Below are 22,684 nucleotides of genomic sequence, written 5' to 3'. Positions count from 1 at the left end.
ATCTGGATTGTTGCGTTCTCCTTCCAGAAATGCTTGGTCTATATGCCATATTTTACTACAGGAGTACCTCACAGAGAGACCAGGCGGAAGGGAGCCATTGCTAAACCACAGGCAAACATTCTGTCTGCCAAAGACCTGCACAGCACTAAGGGGCACAATGCATCCCTTGCACTGGATGAGCAGCTAGCTTTAACACCGGTCTCTACTTGTCATTCCAACTTTATTTTAGGTACTCAACTGTGTACCTCTTTATGGCCAAATGGGAGGAAGACGTAGATTTACATGACATGACATCAGGGCTTGTCCTGTGGAAAAGATTCATAGATGACGTTCTATGTATATGGGATGGTGATATTGAGTCTGCCGACACCTTCCCGTCCTTCATAAATGGTAATGATAGGGGTATCGTATTAACTCACAAAATTAGCCCTACCCAAATCCATTTTTTGGATTTGAACATTTTGATTGTAAAAAAGTATTACCACATCCACCTACTTCAAGCCGACAAACATGAATGGGTATATCCTGTTGGATACTTGTCACCACCATTCCTGGTTATCGGCAGTCCCTAAATGCCAATTTTTGTGCCTACGGCGTAATTGCACCGATTTGGAGGAATTTCATAGGGAGGCTTTGATTCTTAAATCCAGATTTGTAAGCAAGGGCTATGACGATTTGGCCATGGACTCTCTCATTACTGAGATAGGGGCCATAGACCGCCAAACACTTCTGGATGACAAACCCCCCCTGCAGTAGAGAACGGAGAGGATTTTGGACTAGCTTTTTTTTAACTACCTATTCCAGTCAGCACTGGGCCATAAAACTAATCATCAAAAGACATTGGTCAGTGATAAAAAAATTACCGTGTCCTAGGACCACTACTGTCAGGTAACCCTCTAGTGCTCTTTAGAGGTGCCTCTAATCTCAGGCACTCTATAGCACCAAATGTCCCAGATCCACACACAATAAATGCGCTCCAAGGGAGAAGATTTACTGGGTTCACATCTACTGGTACAGGTATTACATACCCGATCAAATCTTTTATCGCATGCACTACTAAGTGCGTAGTGTACCTTTTTTTTTTTTTTTTTTTTTTTTAAGGTGTCCATGTGGGTTGGAATATGTGGGGCGGACTAATCGAAAGCTACAAGTGAGGTTGGGGGAACATATCACAAACTTAAAGAGTGGTTTCGATGAACATAATGTTTCCAAGCACTACGATCTGAAACATAATTGAGATCCTAAAGGCCCCATCTTCATGGCCCTGGAAAAGTATACACCACACTGGCAGAGGTGGTAATGGCAGGAGAAGTATATCCAGATCTGAGACCAGCTGGATATACAAGCTTAGATGTCATGTCCCTGGTGGTTTGAACGTTGAATGGGACGTCAATTGTTTTAATAACGGCTGATGTCCCTTTCAACTGTGTGGAGCACCTATGAGTTATGGCAATTGCTCTCACAAGCTGTAGTTGATGGCTTGGTGTATTACATTGTAAGACTGGACTTGACCCTTATGTCCTTGGGTTCCAGCTTTATGTTATTAATTGGATGTTCCCCTACCTCCTGGGAACACTGAACCTGATCGCTATATTTCAGGCTTTGTTGTATGTCATAAATTGGTGGTCCTCCTCTTTACTACCGTAGTGAAATGGTTACACCAATGTTTAGATCTATGTATCGTCATTTTTATCAGGACTCTAATCATTTAGTGATTTGTTTGGTGTGTGTTTGCGTGAAACGCGTAGGCCCTACTATCTTCTCTGCTTGTGAATCCCACACCCTGAATTTGAAACTTCTAAACGGTAACATGGTTTTATTTCATGTTTTGATTTTGTGGTATTGCTGCCCTTTGGCAGAAAAATTTAAATTGTTTGTTTTTTCTATAATAGTATTTCTATATTTATTTACTCCTCCAAGGCACATACAAAGTCACACCTCATTCAACCTTTTCTTGAAACATAGTCGCATGGACTCATGCATAGTGCCGTATCAGCCTCAGGAAAGAAGGGGGGGGTCTGGGGGGCAGCTGCAGCACAAGTTTTTTTTTTTAACTTTTGTGCATAAAATGCATGAAGGTGAAAAACCTTGAGACTTTACAACCACTTTAATGTTTTAGGTTTTCACCCCTGACAATGTCATATCCAATCCCTGTTGCCCTGCAATAAACTACCAAAATTTTTAATTTTTTCACCTGAAGTGTTATCTATGCTGCTCCAAAAAATAGAAAATGGGGGAAGTCAAACGTAATGCTCATTTAACACTACACTGCATTAGCAATGACTACAAGCTCATACATATTTGCAAAGGGGATAAACACAAAGTAATGGTATACATCATAATACCAAATGGATTTAGATTTACCTTGTTTAACTATGTAGTGCAAGGGCCTGCCTGATTGCATACACATTTTAAAGTGTTTAGGTTTGCCCTCATTTTATATGGTATTGGTAAAGCTAAAAGAAAATTGTATCATATACAGTGCCTTGCGAAAGTATTCGGCCCCCTTGAACTTTGCAACCTTTTGCCACATTTCAGGCTTCAAACATAAAGATATAAAACTGTAATTTTTTTTGAAGAATCAACAACAAGTGGGACACAATCATGAAGTGGAACAAAATGTATTGGATATTTCAAACTTTTTTAACAAATGAAAAATTGGGCGTGCAAAATTATTCAGCCCCTTTACTTTCAGTGCAGCAAACTCTCTCCAGAAGTTCAGTGAGGATCTCTGAATGATCCAATGTTGACCTAGATGACTAATGATGATAAATAGAATCCACCTGTGTGTAATCAAGTCTCCGTATAATTGCATCTGCACTGTGATAGTCTCAGAGGTCCGTTTAAAGCGCAGAGAGCATCATGAAGAACAAGGAACACACCAGGCAGGTCCGAGATACTGTTGTGGAGAAGTTTAAAGCCGGATTTGGATACAAAAAGATTTCTCAAGCTTTAAACATCCCAAGGAGCACTGTGCAAGCGATAATATTGAAATGGAAGGAGTATCAGACCACTGCAAATCTAAGAAGTCCTGGCCGTCCCTCTAAACTTTCAGCTCATACAAGGAGAAGACTGATCAGAGATGCAGCCAAGAGGCCCATGATCACTCTGGATGAACTGCAGAGATCTACAGTTGAGCTGGGAGACTCTGTCCATAGGACAACAATCAGTCCCTGTATACTGCACAAATCTGGCCTTTATGGAAGAGTGGCAAGAAGAAAGCCATTTCTTAAAGATATCCATAAAAAGTGTCGTTTTAGGCTTCATTTCCATGGACGTTTTTACAGCCATTTTTCTGAGCATTTTTTGCAGCTTAAAAGCAGCTCTCCATGTTAGTCTATGGCCTCATGCCCACCATGACGTTTTTGAGCTGTAGATGGCTGAGCCATTTTTAAGCTGCAAAAAAAAAAACAGGACCAGTGCGTTCTGAAGCTCCAGAGTAGAGCTGTAAAAATGCCAGACGTTAAACGCTCAAACGCGCAAAAACGCTCAAACGCTACCGCAGCGTTTTTGAGCTCCAGCTCAAAAAAAAAATAAAAAATAACATGGACAGGCGTTTTTAAGCTGTAAAAAAGGCTAAAGAAAGTGGCTGTAAGAACGTCCATGGAAATGAAGCCTAAAGTTTGCCACAAGCCACCTGGGGGAGACACCAAACATGTGAAAGAAGGTGCTCTGGTCAGATGAAACCAAAATCAAACTTTTTGGAAACAATGCAAAATGTTATATTTGGCGTAAAAGCAACACAGCTCATCACCCTGAACACACCATCCCCACTGTCAAACATGGTAGTGGCAGCATCATGGTTTGGGCCTGCTTTTCTTCAGCAGGGACAGGGAAGATGGTTAAAATTGATGGGAAGATGGATGGAGCCAAATACAGCACCATTCTGGAAGAAAACCTGATGGAGTCTGCAAAAGACCTGAGACTGGGACGGAGATTTGTCTTCCAACAAGACAATGATCCAAAACATAAAGCAAAATCTACAATGGAATGGTTCACAAATAAACATATCCAGGTGTTAGAATGGCCAAGTAAAAGTCCAGACCTGAATCCAATCGAGAATCTGTGGAAAGAACTGAAAACTGCTGTTCACAAACGCTCTCCATCCAACCTCACTGAGCTTGGGCGGTTTTGCAAGGAGGAATGGGCAAAAATTTCAGTCTCTCGATGTGCAAAACTGATAGAGACATACCCCAAGCGACTTACAGCTGTAATCGCAGCAAAAGGTGGCGCTACAAAGTATTAACTTAAGGGGGCTGAATAATTTTGCACGCCCAATTTTTCAGTTTTTTATTTGTTAAAGTTTGAAATATCCAATACATTTCTTTCCACTTCATGATTGTGTCCCACTTGTTGTTGATTCTTCAAAAAAAATTCGTTTTATATCTTTATGTTTGAAGCCTGAAATGTGGCAAAAGGTCGCAAAGTTCAAGGGGGCCGAATACTTTCGCAAGGCACTGTATGGCGAGTCTTGGTGCAGACTTCTGGGAAAGTCAGTGAGCTACTTGCAGAAGCAGGAAATTACATTTCTGGGTAGAATTCTGTACCCCATCTGTGTACAGAATGCCTCCTGGCTGCAATATTGCATTGCTTTTTCCTGAAAATTACAGCACCGAAGATTGAAAAGAAAAAGGTACTTTTTAATGACCTTAAACTACAATTTGACTTGTGTGTTGCAGTTGTACGTGCTAGATTACTTTTATTCCCTATGAAATTGGAGTTGCCCTTTAAGGAAATTGAAAGGGCAGATCTTGACCTTGTTTATTCTGTTTCAAGACCTTCTGACTTCCCTTTTCTTTGTCGATAACCTAGATATTCTATCTTGCGAAATTGCCTTTTTTGGTCTCTAAAATCTGTTGGACATGTTGCGTTGGCAGCTCTCTTGTAGAGAGCCGTTCCACGTTCTTTACAATGACGAGGTAGTCTTGCGTCCCAGATGATCCTTTTTCTTTTTAAAGTGGTATCGCTTTTCTACCTCAGTGAAGACCTAGTCTTGCCATCCTTATGCCCTGTTCCAAAACTTCAAAAGGAAATTGCCTGGACAATGGAGCCTTTAGAGTCTATCTCAAAGGACAGATTCCATCAGGAAAACTGATTGCCTATTTGTCCCCTTCCCAGGGCCTTCCAATGGGAGCCCTGCTTCAAAGTCTACCATCACTCGATAGATAGGATTGACGAGGGACAAATCTCCTGTGCGCTTACATGCTCATTCCACCAGATTGGTGGGAGTTTCTTGGGCTTTCACCAGATCTCTGTAGCCCAGCTTTGTAAGGCCGACATCTTTTCCTATGTGCATCTTTTGGCTTGAAGGTTCTTGCAGCTGCTCTCTGAAGTTGGATCTGTTGACCCTTGTTGGTGCAGTTCTAGTCTCCTCGAACAGCCGCCAAGAATACTTTGCCTGTGTCCTGTACTACACTTTTTTAGCAATATGTGTCCTGGGGGGGGCAATTTTTGACTTTATGTGCAAATATAAGGGATAAGAGGAGAGAAGTTACTTAAGGCCAAGGCAGTTGTATGATAAATGGACTGTAAAATTATGAGAATGTGAATTCTTTGGGTCTGTCAATAAGTAAAGGAAATATCTGTTTTTCGAATGATGGAATGTGGGTGGATCAACTCAAAGGGCAGAAGCTATTTATTTTGTAGAGCGCTTTGATGGATGAATTTAGATTGTGTCAAAGTGACAAATGTTTTGTTGCTTAGCCAATTTGAAAAGCACTTTTATATTATAATGTAGCTGTACAATGATTCATGCTGTAATCCCCTGTGTATATTGAAGGATGTTAATAACTAGATTAACGTGGAGGGCTTACTTTCAAAGAGAGGGGTTAACCTGTCTGTATAAAGCTACTGCTTACATGCTTACTGTGCTTTTGATATCAGGCAAACGTCAGCCCCTGTATCCAGACATTGAGCTTCCAAGTATGGAAAATGTTGTGCTTTTTGCTGTGTGTCTGCTAGGAATGCATTAAAAATGTTTTGGAGTGCTGCATTCAATTCTGTGTGCTCTAATCCAACTCACGTCCTAGTGTTATAAATATTCAGTATTAAACACTGAACTGCTGTAACTACATTAATGCAAGTAGTATACAGGTGAAACTCGAAAAATTTGAATATCGTGCAAAAGTTAATTTATTTCACTAATGCAACTTCTTTTTTTTTTTTTTTTGCAACAAAACGAATGCAACTTAAAAGGTGAAACTAATATATGAGACTCCTTGCATGCAAAGCAAGATCGTTCAAGCCGTGATTTGTCGTAACTGTGGCGATTTGATTATGGCTTAGAGCTCATGAAAACCCCAAATCCACAATCTCGGAAAATTTGAATATTGCATGCAATCAATAAGACAAGGATTGTACATAGAACAATATCCGACCTCTGAAAAGTATAAACTCAGTAGTTGGATTGGGCCCCTTTTGCAGCAATTACTGCCTCAATGTGGCATGGCATTGAAGCTATCAGTCTGTGGCACTGCCAAGGTGTTATGGAAGACCAGGATGCTTCAATAGCAGCCTTCAGCTCTTCTGCACTGTTCAGTGTTATCTTTCTCTTGACAATGTCCCATAGATTCTCTATTCAGGTCAGGCGAGTTTGCTGGCCAATCAAGCACAGTAATCCCACGGTCATTGAACCAGGTTTTGGTGCTTTTGGCAGTGTGGGCAGGTGCCAAGTCCTGCTAGAAAATGAAGTCGGCATCCCCATATTACTCACCTGCGGAAGGAAGCATGAAGTGCTCCAAAATCTCCTGGTAGACAGCTGCGTTGACCCCGGACTTATTGAAACACAGTGGACCAACACCAGCAGATGACGTGGCTCCCCAAATCAACACAGATTGTGGAAACTTCACACTGGAAACTTCACACAAGCATCTTGCAGTGTGTGCCTCTCCATTCTTCCTCCATACTCCGGGTCCTTGGTTTCCAAATGAGATGCAAAATTTGCTCATCAGAAAAGAGGACTTTGGACCACTGAGCAACAGACCAGGTGTTTTTTGTTTAGCTCAGGTAAGACACTTCTGACGTTGTTTGTTGTTCAGGAGGCTTGACGAGAGGAATACGACATTTGAAGCCCATGTCCAGGATCCGTCTGTGTGTGGTGGCTCTTGATGCACTGACTCCAGCCTCAGTCTACTCCTTGTGAAGTCCACAACACTTTTGAATGGCCTTTTCCTGACAATCCTCTCCAGGCTGCGCTCATCCCTGCTGCTTGTGCACCTTTTTCTTCCACACTTTTCCCTTCCACATAACTTTCTATTAATGTGCTTTTGATACAGCACTTTGGGAACGTCCAATGCAATTACCTTTTTGAGGCTTTCCCTCCTTATTGAGGGGGTCAGTGATGGGTTTTCTGCACAACTGTCAGGTCAGCAGTCTTTCCCACGATTGTCATTCCTACTGAACCAGACTTGGAGACCATTTAAAGGCTCAGGAACCCTTTGCAGGTGTTATGGCTTAATTAGCTGATTAGAGTGGGACACTTTGAGCCTAGAATAGTGTACCTTTTCACAATATTCTAATTTTCTGAGATTGTGAATTTGGGGTTTTCATGAGCTGTAAGCCATAATCATCACAATTATGACAAATCACGGCTTGAACTATCTTGCTTTGCATGTACTGATGTCTATCTCATATATTTCACCTTTTAAGTTGCATTAGTGAAATAAATGAACTTTTGCACGATATTTAAATTCTTTGTTTCACCTGTAGACCTATTCTATTACAGTAATAATTGCTTTTTTTTTTCTTTTACCAGTTTCTACCCCTGACTGTGCTCACAAATATCCTTACAAGTCATGCAGTCAAGCAATTGAGGAAATGTTAGTGACTTGCAACAAACCTAGTACCATTTATGTGCATCTATAAACACATTTAGGACAGTCCAAGCTTTTTTTGACTTTTCTGTGTCTTTGCATAAATGGCTCCTAAAATATAATTTATTACCCAAGTCATAGAGTCAAAGACTGTCTTTTATCAAGAAACCAGAAATAGATTTTTTTTTTTTTTTTTTTTAATTTGCAACATTTTTAAATGGTTTTATTGACCAATGTGAACTTAGAGAAATTAATATGTGACCTATGCAGGGGTAAAGACAGTGGTTGTCGTATAATGGGTAGCATTGCATACACTGATAAAAACAGTGACTTGCGTCATGTAATAGATGGTCAGACTAGGGACAGGCTACATGAGATAAAATGCCAAACATGCTACAGGTATGGTTGGAGAGTAGGGGTATCCTGTAGAGCAGGCATATTAGCGGACCTCCAGCTGTTGCAGAACTACAATTCCCATGAGGCATAGCAAGACTCTGACAGCCACAAGCATGACACCCAGAGGCAGAGGCATGATGGGACTTGTAGTTTTGCAACAGCTGGAGGTCCGCTAATTGCATATCCCTGCTGTAGAGGCTGTCAGAGACTGAAGACTCCTTGCAAGAGGCGGCTAAAGATCACTGCTATCACAGCCCCTTTACTGGCTTGTGCCCTAAAATAAGAAAGATGGCACCATTATGTTTCTCTCAGCAAGAATTGTTCTAAAATGATAGAGGGGGGAAAAATACACAAGAGGGGGAAAAGATTGACAACACATGAAAGACAGACCGAAAAAAGACAATCGTCAGTTTTTATTATTATTATTATTTTTTTTTTTTTTTAGGCCATGGATTGCATGTCGCTACCTTTTAAGTGATTGGGCACTGGCAAAAGCTTTGCTCGGACTGCCCCCCAGAGTATCCATATAGCCCAGCCGGATTACATCAGACTGCATATTTTGACCTTTTTGATGTTACATTACATTAATAGATGAGCATATATGCAATGGAGTGTTGTTGGCGGTTCATTGTTTTACTGTGATTTGTACAGCGCCATCTGCTGCACTCACTGAGTGCCCATCTATTGCCAAGGTCAGAAGCTTGTGTCTCCTCTCCATATATTTGCAGAGGTCCCACTAACTCAAATACTGGCTTTCTTCATAACATTTATTATTAACGGTTTATTTTATATTTAAAATTGAGCAACTTTTATCAAGGATGTCACAGGGGCCTCAGCAAAAGGCTTTATTAAACCTCAGTTGAAAGTTTTCCACCTTCTGAAGCTGGAAAGCTGTCAACTAGACCCAAGTTGAAGCCTGGAAATTGGTATTGGACTGCAAAAGCTTCCTAGTCTGCAAATAAGTTTTCCTTGCAATAATGGGGGTTCCTCCACTCCAAGTGTGTCTGGAAAGGGGGGGGGGGGAGAGGAGAGAGGTCCTGAGGCTACAACTTGGAATTTGAAGCTTTACCTTCACCCTTCATTTTGTGAAGCCTGAAAAAATCCCTGCAAGGTTTAGCAGATCCATAGGTTGGTAAGGCACAGCAACTCTCTCGGAGAATAATTGTTGCTGTTCTAGAACAAAGGTTTCTACTTTAACCTATTCACTTAAAAGGGGGCATTTGCCCTAATATGGACCTAAAGGTTCTTAATGTCTTGTAATGAAGCAGTGCTACATAGAATGTATCTGGTCATTCATTGCTATCTCTATCCAGGGGACCTTCTGGCATCTGTGTATATGAAGGATGCCTACTTTCACAGCCCTGTCTGTCCAGTACATTGATGCTACCTGCTATTTGCTATGGGTATGCTACACTACTAATTTGTTGGCTTTCCCTTTTGGTCTGCTCACTGCACTTCGGGTCTTCACCAAGGTGCTAGCTCCTACACTTGCTTTGCTTTGTGGATGGGGTATGCCCATAGAGGGATACCTGGAACAGTAAGCACAGGCCATGTCTGCCAATGCCCATCAAGCTGTTCATACTCTGCATATGGTTTTATTGTCCTGAACCCTCTAACCCTCTAAAAAAAACATTTAGAAGGGAAATCGAAGGAAAGGGTAAGAGAACCAACAATGCTTAAAGGAACCTATTTAGAACATAAACCTTTACAACCCCTTTTAAGGCAATCTTCATGTCTCACTTCTGAGCATGTGTTTTGCAAAGGAAAAGAAATGCTGATTTTCAAGATTTCAGTTGTCACGGTACAGGAGTCCTATGTAATGTGGACACCACCTAGCATGTAATGTGAATTTCCTCCAGCATGCTTGTATGGAAGATGTTGCTGTGACAGATTTGTTGGCTGACGCAGCTTTGGCTTTCATTTAACTTTGCAAGTGATTTTGTGCATTCAATGGGCCAAATTGTGAAGAGACTAACATTTTATCTTTCTATTTTTTCCCTCAAGTGATGATGGCCAAGGAAAAGCCACCTATTAGCGTGGTAGGAGACGTTGGGGGACGTATTGCTATCATAGTGGTAAGAAGTTTGACCTGATTTTTAATTTTTTTTATGTCCTGTGGATACAACAGGAAGCGAGAATATCCCTAGACAGTTGTTACTAGAATTGGTGCCTTGATTTATTTTTTATTTTTTGGTTTCCCGTAGACTGTTAAAGTTTTTGTATTTTTCATTGCTTTCAGTCCCAGTAGCAATGGTTCTAAGAACATAGCAAGCTGCCGAATCTCCTAAGGTGGGGGAGGGGGTTCTAACCCCTTTCCCACTCTATCAAAAACTAAAATAAGAGTTTGACTGTATGTACACTTTTTAATCTTTTTTTATTTTTATTTATTTTTATCCAACAGGATGACATCATTGATGAGGTAGAAAGCTTTGTTGCTGCAGCAGAAATTCTTAAGGAGCGTGGAGCTTACAAGATTTATGTAATGGCCACACATGGTATTTTGTCTGCAGATGCTCCTAATCTCATTGAGGATTCTTCTATTTTTGAGGTTAGTTAAAATTAGCCTATGTCAACTTGTGCACAATTGCTAAATGTGAAACTGTCTAAAAATATCCATTTAGCCACTAAAGTGTTTGTTAACCTTTAAATAAAGAGAACGGAGATCTGTCATTGTTAACAGACAGCTCTCCATTCGGTCAGAAGAGAGGAGACAGATCTGCTATTCATACTGGTTATGAACAGCGATCTGTCTCCTCCAGGCAGTCCCGTCCTCCCACAGAAACACTATATATATATATATATATATATATATATATATATATATATATATATATATATATATATATATATATATATATATATATATATATATATATATATATATATATATATATATGTATGTATATATGTATGTATATATGTGTATGTATGTATATATATGTATATATATGTATATATATATATGTATGTATATATATATCCTATTCCCTTAAAGCATGTTATCTAGCACAGTGTTTGTGCTGTGTAATTTGGCCCTCTGTAACACCTAAATAACCTGGCTGATCCTGCCTATGTCCTCCCCTCTGTAAACTGACCACAATGTATCATGGCTGCTGAGCCCCGACACCATGGTCAGTTTACATGCCTCCATAATCCACAGCTCTACTGTCTTCCTCTCCCTCCCTCCCTGCCTGTCTGCTCCTGTGCCAGTGCCTAAACATTTAACAGTCAGGATGTTATTAAAGCGGGAGTTCACCCATTTATTTATTTTTTTACCTTTTCCTCTTAGATTCCTGCTCGTTTTGTCTAGGGGAATCGGCTAGTTGTTTTAAAATATGAGCTGTACTTACCGTTTTCGAGATGCATCTTCTCCGTCGCTTCCGGGTATGGGTCTTCGGGAGCGGGCGTTCCTTCTTGATTGACAGTCTTCCGAGAGGCTTCCGACGGTCGCATCCATCGCGTCACTCGTAGCTGAAAGAAGCCGAACATCGGTGCGGCTCTATACTGCGCCTGTGCACCGACGTTCGGCTTCTTTCGGAAAATCGTGACGCGATGGATGCGACCGTCGGAAGCCTCTCGGAAGACTGTCAATCAAGAAGGAACGCCCAGTCCCGCAGCCCATACCCGGAAGCGGCGGAGAAGATGCATCTCGTAAACGGTAAGTACAGGTCATATTTTAAAACAACTAGCCGATTCCCCTAGACAAAACGAGCATTCATCTAAGGGGAAAATGTGTTCTCTATGGGTGAACCTCCGCTTTAAGTGGCTTAACAACCACTTTAAGTCGAGTTCATCTTGGGAGGATTTCTCTACAGTCCTGTAGGTCTTAATGGGCCAGATAGCATATTTGATTGCTAAATCTGACCCCAGAGGTCATAAGGCTGATTCGTGACCTTTTACTGCATTTGAACCTCTGTCCTGCTGTGCTGTCAGGGAATTCCTATTTTGGGATGCCTTTGCAATCTCCCACTGAGCGAACAGTTGGCACAGTTTTTTTTTTTCTTTTTTTTTTCTTTTCATGGCTTTTTTTGGGTGGCTTTAGTTAAGATTCCTTGCTTGAGCTGGTCTCTATATAGCAGCTGTTTGGATCAGTAACCTTTGAGCCTATATTTTGAAGTAGCACCCAAACTCCACTAGACTTGGAGAGCTGCCCTGGAATGTGACCTTTTGAGAATGGGCAGTCCTGAGTGGTACTTTGTTAGCTGCAAAGTGCGTTCCAGTTCTGGAGCCATAGCTCTGTGACAGATGCCGCATCAGCCCTCCTTCACCAACATTACTCAAACTCTCACCACACTGTCACCGATACACACTCTCAGGCTTACCCCGCACAAAGATTTTCTTGACCTGCCCATGCTCCTTTCCAGCCAAGCAAAGAATTCACTTGCTTGGTGGATCTCCAGCCCAGAATTAACAATGGTGGTACTTCCTTCCTCATCACTGAAAATCAGCAGCAGGAATCTGTCTTTAAGGCGGGGGTGAAGTGTTCCAGTCTATCATGGTCTAGTGAACATCTTTTCTTAGGTGGTATGAGTCTCGCTTCAATTAAGATACAGTCCTTCAATCTTTGTGCTCTGTTCCAAGCACATGAAAAGTGGAAATCATTTTTATTGTCTGGACATGGAGCCATCAGAGTCTGCTTCAAAGCAGCTGCTTCCTATTCCCAGGACCTCGTCAGGGACATCCTGCTCCCAAGTCCTTTACACCCTAAAAAGAAAAAATGCTGCAATTTTATGCGCCCACTCCTCCAGATTAATGGATGTTTCCTGGGCATTCCAGCACAAAGTCTCGGGGGTTCGGCTTTGTAAGGTGCCTGTTCATACCTTTTTCAAAATTTTACCAGGTTGGCGTTTTTATCTTCAGCAGATGCAGCTTTTGAACGCAAGGTTCTTGCGGGCCAGTCTGACTTTGACACTGGTGACTCTTGCTACTGTTGGGCCTGCTGGCACCGTTCTGATTTTCCTAATTGTTGCCCACCCTTCTTATTCATTGTTGAGGAACATCCCCGGGTCTGTGAATGCTTGGCCTGTGTCCAGTACTATACTCCAACATATAGGATTTACAGGCAAGTCAAATTCCGTCTTTTGGTACTTCTCAGAAGATCTTTTTCTTGAAATTAATTCCAAACCTTGTGTTATTTGCTATTGCCATTGGAACTGATTTTCTACAAAACAAAAGCTGGCCATACACCATACAATTTTCTTATTCAATTTTCTTTAGATTTACCTTCAACTATGTAGTGCAAGGGCCTGCCAGACTGCATACAAATTAAATGTGTTTAAGTTTGATCTCATATTATATGGTTTTGGTAAATCTAAAGGAAAGTTGTACAAGAAAATTGTATAATGTATGGCCAGCCGCAGGCATGCTGGGTGGAGGAGGGTTTATACAAGGGCTAGCTTACACTTCTCGTTGCCACTGTCCAAACCACCTCTAGGTGGCAGTATACCTCATCCTTTATGTGAATTTTTGTGTCCCTCATAGACTTCCAAGACACACATTTTATAGTAAGTATTTTCATTTTATCATCTGGTACCTTAAATGGCCCTGTAATGGATCTTAATTGATTTTGCTGTCGCACTAATTATTTTTTCTCTTTTGCATACAAGGTTGTAGTGACAAACACTGTCCCTCACGAGGTACAAAAATTGCAGTGCGCAAAGATCAAAACAGTGGACATCAGCCTTATTCTCTCAGAGGCCATTCGCCGAATCCACAATGGGGAGTCCATGTCTTACCTCTTCCGCAATATTGCAATGGATGACTGAAGGATCTTCCTGTTGATGCTGACGAAATGGACATGTAGCAAAGCTTACATAATGGATTCGCATGTGCGAAAAAGGGTAGAAGTGGATTTGGGGCATCCCGTCTTTTGTTGCGGGCACTGCCAGTTGGTGGTTTACGTATTAGAGACTTTTTTCATTGTTAATGACTGTGTGACCATGAGAACGGGTCACACATGGTTGATGGCAGGAATGAGGTTTAGGAAAGGTCATACATCAAACTTATTTCTTTTTATATCCATCAAGAATTTGCATGGCTGACTTTGCATCAGACAAGGTTTGTATGACCCTTTCAGGAACCGCTTTCCCATTCTGTGTTCTCTACTGCAGCAGGAGCCAGAAAGGATTACTGAGCAATACTAATCTTCAACTCCTATAATTACTACATGTATATAGACAATGACACAGTATATGGCAATACTGTGCATCAACTCATACTTATAGGAGTACATATAGAAGTTGCAGCATTTTAACGTGTATGTAAGCATGCACTACAGATATGCATATTTTTACATGAACACATGCAGGTTTATATATACATATGGTATATAAAATAATTTGGAAACTTTGCAGTTGGTATTGTACACATGCAAAAAACGACATGGGATAACTGAAAGAATATGTAAATATAGAAGTGACTTTGTATTGGGGTTGAAAAGGGAAATCTGTGTTGGCTGGTTAAAAATTAGATGCGTAGTGTCAGATTATTAAACTGTAACCCCTCTGCTCGTATGTTTTGCACTTTTGGTCCTCCAGTTCTGTTCTAAAGTTTGAGTTTAAATGGAAAGGACCAGGTGTGTAGACAAGTAGACTTGGCAGTTACTTTGTAATATATGTATATATGTGTATATACAGACATATACTCTGTGTGTGTATATATATTACACCCCCCCCCCCAACCTACATAAAAATATATGTATATAATTTCACCCTTTTCTGTGTGTGTGTGTGTGTGTATGTGTATGTGTATGTGTATGTGTATATGTGTGTGTATGTATATATATATATATATATATATATATATATATATATATATATATATATATATATATATATACATACATACATACATACATACATACATACATACATACACACACACACACACACACACACACACACACACACACACACACACACACACACACACACACACACCATTTAAACCCCTTTCGAGTCAGTCCTGTCATGCTCTGAGCTGTTGGTGTTTGCAGACAGACTGAGGGTCCTGTTACCGTCCTAATCCCATTTACACTCCTTCCTTTACGTATGATACTACAGATTCAGGCAGTAATTTACAGGGCTATGCTATTGTGACATTTAAACTTTTTTTTTTAACAAGGCCTTAACAATGACTTTCTTTTTTGCAAATTAAAACATTCAGAGCTGGAAGTGGATCATTATCTTGTGGCTTGCTTGTGTTTTGGTTTCAGGCAATCTTCTATCCCATTTTTTTTTAATCACTCTCCTCATCCCCCAAATGGTCATAAAAGTGAATGGCCTGCAGTAGCAGACATGCCCTGTATGTGATGCAAATGCTAATATAAAGCATTATTAAAGGGGTTGTAAAGTTTTGTGTTTTTCACCTTTAAAGCAGGGGTTCACCCTAAAAAAAAATTCTAACATTACATCCAGCTCACTACATTGTCAGTATGCCGATTTTTTTTTTTTTTTTTTTTGCGGTACATACCTTGTAAAGCTATTTTCTTAGCCGGCTTCCGGGTAGTGCCTCCCACGGGAGTGGGCGTTCCTATGCAGCAGTTAGTGATTGACATGATGACAAACACTAGCCCCGCCGGCTAAGAAAATAGCTTTACAAGGTATGTACAGCATACTGGATGTAATGTTAGAAATTAGTTTTTAGGGTGAACCCCCGCTTTAATGTATCCTATGCATTAAGATGAAAAAACACCTGCCAATGACAGCCCCCCCCCCCCCCCCCCGTTTTACTTACCGGTGCCTATTCACCTGCAGTGCGCTTGTCTGGCATCCTATTCTCCACAAAGTCTGGCCGTTGATTGGCTAGATTGGATGTATTGATGGCAGCGCAGCCATTGGCTCGCGCTGCTGTTAATCACATCCAATGACGCAGGAGCGAGTGATAGTCGGCGGCTGTATCATGGGAGGGCGCCTGCAAGCTAACTTCCCTGAAAGAGCGCTTCCCATTAAGGGGAGGAGCTGAGACAGCCGCAGAGGGACCCCAGAAGACCAGCATCGGGGCCACTCTGTGCAAAACGAACTGCACAGTGAAGGTAAGTACAACTTGTTTGTTTAAAAAAAAAAAAAACACCTTGCAACCCCTTTTAAACCCAAAACTGAAAATGTTATGTCATTTAAATGTGGGTGTATTAATTTTCTTTAGGCTTTTCCCCTTCTATTTTCACCTGGTGATCTGGCCAGTAACACACCACCTGTATATTATACAGGCATTACTCTGGATGAATGAGAACAGGAGGCAGATTTAGCCAGAAGCATCGTCAGTCTGGTGGGGGGTAGTGTTAGCTGTACTAGCAGATTTAAATACAATAACACATTTTTCCCTTCTGGGATAAAGGTTTTGGATAAATAAAAGCTGATCACTTTCAGCACCCCTGCCAGTGTTAAATGGTCTCTTATTCATGTAACTGAAGGAAAGCTTGGTCATCATATGAAAAAAAGCCTAAAAAAGGAAACGAATACAGCCATCACATCTAAGAATTGGTAAACTGCAATATGTTTTTTGTGTTTAAAACTGCATTAAGCATTGTGTGATGAGCTATAATGCTTTATAATTCATCCTTTTTTTTTATAGCCGTATTTCCCATCCATTTTTTTCCCTTGCTTACTCCTAGGCAGCCCATTTTCTGAAGTGGCAGGTGAAGCGAAAAGTGACAAACCCCATTTCATACGCTGAAGGATGCAGACATCTGTACTGCAAACCACAAGTTGTGAACCACTGCTTTATAGAGGTTAGGGATGTGCTTGGTGGGTACTGTGAATACAAACAGATTCATTTATTTGAGGTGTTTTCACTGGAGCTTCACTCTTTCTTTTTGGCTAGCTTAATTGAAGGAAAGAGTTTGAACCTCTGTAGGGTCTTTATCTTCTGTGTCCCCCATTAGTGAGATTTCCTCTTACTTCCTGATACCCAACACAAATTTGTGTTCACAGTGCCCACTATGCACACTCCTAACATTGTGCTTAAAGGATGTATTGCCAAACACATGGTTCAACAGACTTGCATTACACTGACTGAAATAACTCAAAAGAAACCGATCATTTATAATGAACCTGTAGGTATGCCTCGCTTGCTCAGAATTTTTCTTCACCATATGGTGAAATCTTCCTGCTATTTAGAGAATGCCATGCTGTCTAGAAAGGCCCCTTTCATACTGGTGAAGTCTGCCAGCAGATCCGCCTGCTCAGCAGAGGATATCTCTGCTGATCCCTGCTGAGCAGGTAGATGACAAGTCTGTGCCAGTTCCGCTGATGCAGAGAGAACATGAAAGCGGACTGTCTGTACGTTTTTATCCGATTCCCATCTGCCGTTCTATATAGAGAGCAACGTATGGTCCCGTCTGTGTGAAAGGGGCCTTTATATTGGTACTACAAAGTATAGCAAAGATAAGACCATACCGGACCTACTGATGCGGCTGCTTTCATATATGAGATCATCAGAATGGTTCACATGTTTACTCAGCCGTTATTTTCTTTGGGGCCAGACAAATACTGTTCTTTATTGCTGTTTTTTTTTTTTTTTTTATATATACAAGCTTTATTTTTATTTTTTGTGCTATGTTTTGCTATATTTTTTTTCAACTGTTTAGGCAGAATAAGTTCTAATGTAATGGGTATCGGAGTTTATCCAGTAGAGTTTTTATTTATTCCCCCCCCCCCACCCCCAGGCGGCTTCATTAACCATTTTATAACAGCAGTATTTTGTGACAACATTAATTGTGGTCTGAAGACTTGTAATGTTAAAACAATGGTTTCCTTTAATGGGAAATGCTTGTAGCGTCTATGATCCTTGCAGAGATATGCTATTCTTGTTTGTATGATTGTTTCACCTAAAGGCCAAGTACAGCTAAGTAGCCTTAACAGTTGGATGGATATTGATAGATTGACTTGATCACTAGCTACTTGGTGGTTTAGTGATTAAATTACTGTATTCGAGTTGGTCGTCTACCTGCTGTGGTCACGAGAGATGTCCTACTGCTGCTGGTTTTCTCACTCATTTTTCTTCACATAACAGATAAAGCAGTGGCTGGAGTGAGACATTCTTGCTTTGCTTAGTATTGACCCTGACTCCATTGAGTAGATCTGGCCGCTGGAGTCCCCAGGAGTTAGGCCCCTTTCACACTGGGGCAGGAGCCGCGGTGGCGGTATAGTGCCGCTAAAAAAAGCGGCGCTATACCGTCGGATTTGCCGTGGGAATCGGCCGCTAGCGGTGCGGTATTAACCCCCGCTAGTGGCCGATAAAGGGTTAATACCGCCTGCAATGCGCCTGCAGAAGCGCATTGCGGGCGGTATTGCCGCGGTTTCCCATTATTTTAAATGGGAAGGAGCGGTATACACGCCGCTCCTCTCACCGCTCCAAAGATGCTGCTGGCAGGAAATGTTTTTCTCTTCTGCCAGCACATCGCCTCAGTGTGAAAGCCCTCCGGCTTTCACATTGAGTATGCAGTGCAGGAGTTTTTCAGGCGGTATAGCTAGCAGCGCTATTTTTAGCGCTGTACCGCCTGAAAAACTCCTCAGTGTGAAAGGGGTCTTGGAGTAATTCAATCCAGTGTCCTCTAATACTTTAACCTTTAAGGTAGTTCAATGGTACTGAACTGGTTCTGTTTTAATATATTGGTGGTATTTAGAGTTTGATCCTTAACTAAACGTTTGCATTGTGTTTCTACTGCAGATTGCAATTTTGTTGTGTTTGCACACCCATGGCCTCCTGGTGTAGAACACCCCCCCCCCCCCCCCGTGCTTTTCTTTTTAACTGCCCATTTGACATTGTTCTTGGAACATTGCAATATAAGGGGTTTACTTTTTTTTTCTCAATGGAAACTTTTTTCCCCCAAAAATTCACGGAATTTCTGTGGCCATGTCAACATCAGAAGCGTTTGCTTTCACTTTCTAGGGGTACCCTCCCTGAACAAAGCCTTGTTTTTTTCCCTCAAGCACCACACAGGATTATCAGATCAGTATGGATCCAGTCTTGGCAAGAACTCATCAAAACCTTTTCTGGTGAAATGTGTACACTTTCCTAGCTTCGGTATCGGCTTTGTATTTTCCAGTGCTGTGGAATTTGTTTACTAATGTTTATGCAATACTGTAATTTGTCTTGGCAGATCTAACCTGGCCATGTTCAAGCAGTTTTGATAACCTACAATACAGCCACTGAATGATTCTGTACGACTAGGATACAGATTATATTCTGCATATTGCACTGGGGGATATGCATTGTGTATCTGTAACGATAGATCAGTGATGATGAACCTTGGCACCCCAGATGTTTTGGAACTACATTTCCCATGATGCTTATGCACTCTGCAGTGTAGATGAGCATCATGGGAAATGTAGTTTCAAAGCATCTGGGGGTGCCAAGGTGCGCCATCACTGCAATAGACTTTCTCCCTGATAACATTTTGTAATGTAAAAGCAGCCAAACATTTCTAGCCCAGCTCATAAGATCTTCAAGGGTGTTAAAAAGCGAATATATTTGCTGCTGCTTGTTTGGCCATTTATAGGGTATAATCCACTAACTCGGAGTGTTGCGATAGCTATGCTGTTCTATTGGTTTTAAATCCTGCACTGGATACTTCTCAGACCCGTCCTGTTTACAATGCTGACCACACCCACCCCTTCATTGAGCACTGCAGAGGTGAACTTCTGTAGGCTATGCCCAGATTCAATGTCCGCTATGAGAGTGATTGGTCAGGCCCTCCTGCCCTCTTCTTCTTGTATATCAGTATCTGTAAATCCCTGTTTTTTAAATTTGAAATGATTACCTAGTAATTTAATTTGGGGGGAGTTAAAGAATGTAAAAATATTTGTTAATAAAAAAAGGTATTACAATTCAAATTGGGTGAACCGTTTTACGAGTTTTATTTTGCTCTTAACCATTTGTAACACTATTCTTTTGATGGTGTTGGTGTTCATTTGTTTTTTGCAATCTATAGTAGATGATTAGAGATGCCTTTTTATTGATACAAGTCATTGTTTTCCAAGCTTTAGCCAGGTTTTATATTGCTGTCAAATAATTTTCATGTTCTAATGATCCCCAATATAAACTGTTTACAGTTCAATATGGGAGGATTGTGTGCTACAGGCATAAGCTACATTGTGGCAGCTAGGCTTTAGTTTTATGCCTCTGGATTATGTCTTAAATCTTGTGTGTCCAATACCACAAAATGTACACATTCCTTCCTTAGTGATCCAGACTCTTAATTGTTCTCCAAAAAAAAAACGAATTCACATGATCAGAATTTTTTTTGCTACTTTATTCCTAGTGGCTGGATTTCAAACAAATTTTGACAGAAAGCATCTTGTTTTGTGAGCATCAACAGGTACTGTATATAAACCAAGGCTTGAAAATGTTCTGGTCTCAAATGTGTATGTGATCCCCTTTTATAGATGCCAACCCCTCAGTGAAAGTATGTACCATCATACATATCCTAGGAGTTGGAGAACAGTGATACGTGTCACAAGTAGGCTATAAGGAGATGCTGCACAACTTTAAAGAAAAATCTGTTAACCAAACCCTTCAACCTGCTACATGTTGGAGAGGTTTGCACATTGCTCTATACAATATTGCAGCATTGACAAATGTGAAACTTGCAGGATGTAAGCTGTATACAGATGTCACCATCTTGTCCATTACAATACAATTTAACTATTCAGTTAAATTAGAGCACTAACTGGGTCCTAGTGATTTGAACAGCCACATTCGATACCTTGGCAGGATTGCTGCCTACTCAGCTTAAGTAGTAAGGTTGAACCCAGATTGATGGCTGTGAAATACTACGCACATTTTGTCTTCTTTCTTCAACATTTTCAAATGTTTACGTAATGCTTATACCATTAAGAATGTTCAGAGTATTAATCTGATAAAGCTAAGCAAATTGTAGTTGTTGCAGGTAAACTTGTATGCTCCTTTTTATTTTCCATCCAAACAAATGACAATGTGAAATTTATTTTAATAAATAAACGGTTGTGTGACTAGCTAGTGCGTTTTGTGGCATCATTGATATGACTTATTTTTATGATACAAAGAAAATTGAAGGAAGAGATGTGGATCGGTGTTCCCAAAATTAATTTCCCGGAAGAACTTGAATATACATTGCAGAACATTTAAAGTGGAAGTAAAAATATTTTACTTGTACCTACAGGTAAGCCTATAAAAAGGCTTACCTGTAGGTACAGTGAATATATCCCAAACCTGTGCTGTTTAGGAGATATTCACACTGCAGCTGGTGACGTCACTGCTGCATGCGCTCTGAAGGGGCGGTATACCCCATGCGTCTCTTCATGGCTCCATGCCACAGTCCTTGACTAACGCGCACATTTGTGGGTGTGATGTCATCGCGGGCGGCCAATGAGATGCCCATTATGCCTTTACCTTGCAGGGTTTAAAAGGAAAGAAAATATAGGTATGGTTTACTATTAACCACTCGCCTGTCCGTGATGTCCGCGATCGGCAGTCACAGAGCCAGGGACGTGGATCTCTGTGTGTAAACACAGAGATCCACATCCTGTCGGGGAGAGGAGACCGATGGTGTGTCCCTTGTACATAGGGACAACCATCGGTCCCCTCCCCCCACAGTAAGAATCACTCCCAGGGAACACATTAACCCCTTGATCGCCACCTAGTGTTAACCCCTTCCCTGCCAGTCACATTTATACAGTAATCGGTGCATATTTATAGCACTAATCGCTGTATAAATGTGAATGGTCCCAAAAATGTGTCAAAAGTGTCCCCTGTAATATCGCAGCCCTGATAATCACAGATAACAGCCATTACTAGTAAAAAAAAATCATAATTATATCCCCTATTTCGTAGGCGCTATAAATTTTGAGTTTTTTTTTTTTTTTTTTAAATATGTAGAATACATATCGGCCTAAACCGAGAAAAATAGTTAAAAAAATAAATAAAACATTGGGATATTTATTATAGCAAAAAGTTAAAAAATATATATAGGTGAGACTCGAGTCATGTTGCTGGTCTGGGGGGGGGGGGGAGGAAGCAGCCAGCTAGTAAACAAGCAGTTTGAGTTAAGCAGTCTAGTGGTCAGTATAGGAATAATGTAGGTAGGAGGACAGTGTAGTGGTCAGTATAGGATAGTGTAGTGTAATGGACAGTAGTGGGCTGGGTAGTGTTGTGGACCGTGTAATGTATAGGGTAGTGTAGTGGTCAGGTAGGTTATATCAAAGCAAATTTTACCATAAGAAATAATAGTAACTTGCATGATTCACTCCACAACCATTTATTCATAGGTCCTTCAGTTTATAGTCCATATAAAGAGATTATAGCAATGTAACCAGGTTGTGTAACAATATGTCCATCCACAAATGGAAGCCTCCACAAGGATTAGAAGCAAAAATCCAGCAGGAACTACAGAGTATAAAATAGAAGAGAGGCCCCTCTAAGTGTATCAATATGTTGCTAAATGTTGTACCTTCATGAAATGTAACCATATTGCTACACTTAGGCCCCGTGCACACGAC

General features: G+C 40.9%; 1 protein-coding gene across 5 annotated transcripts in view; it reads left to right on the top strand.

Moving 5' to 3' along the window:
• PRPSAP1 (phosphoribosyl pyrophosphate synthetase associated protein 1) overlaps nt 1-14,716 on the top strand; it is a 62,097-nt gene extending 47,381 nt beyond the window's left edge. For 4 of the 5 annotated variants that reach the window (XM_040330087.1, XM_040330085.1, XM_040330088.1 and 1 more), the window contains 4 exons: nt 5,884-5,922; nt 10,212-10,282; nt 10,609-10,755; nt 13,814-14,716. In XM_040330087.1, the coding sequence (XP_040186021.1) occupies nt 5,884-5,922; nt 10,212-10,282; nt 10,609-10,755; nt 13,814-13,972 (416 nt within the window). In that variant the 3' untranslated portion in view covers nt 13,973-14,716. The remainder of the gene's footprint in view (nt 1-5,883; nt 5,923-10,211; nt 10,283-10,608; nt 10,756-13,813) is intronic. The other variant, XM_040330089.1, reaches the window with a different exon arrangement.
• The last annotated feature ends 7,968 nt before the right edge of the window (nt 14,717-22,684 follow it).

The sequence above is a fragment of the Rana temporaria genome, chromosome 12 (genome assembly GCF_905171775.1).
Source record: "Rana temporaria chromosome 12, aRanTem1.1, whole genome shotgun sequence".
Classification (NCBI taxonomy): domain Eukaryota; kingdom Metazoa; phylum Chordata; class Amphibia; order Anura; family Ranidae; genus Rana; species Rana temporaria.
The sequence above is the reverse complement of the archived record's forward strand: the minus strand, read 5'-3'. Positions and strand labels throughout refer to the sequence as shown.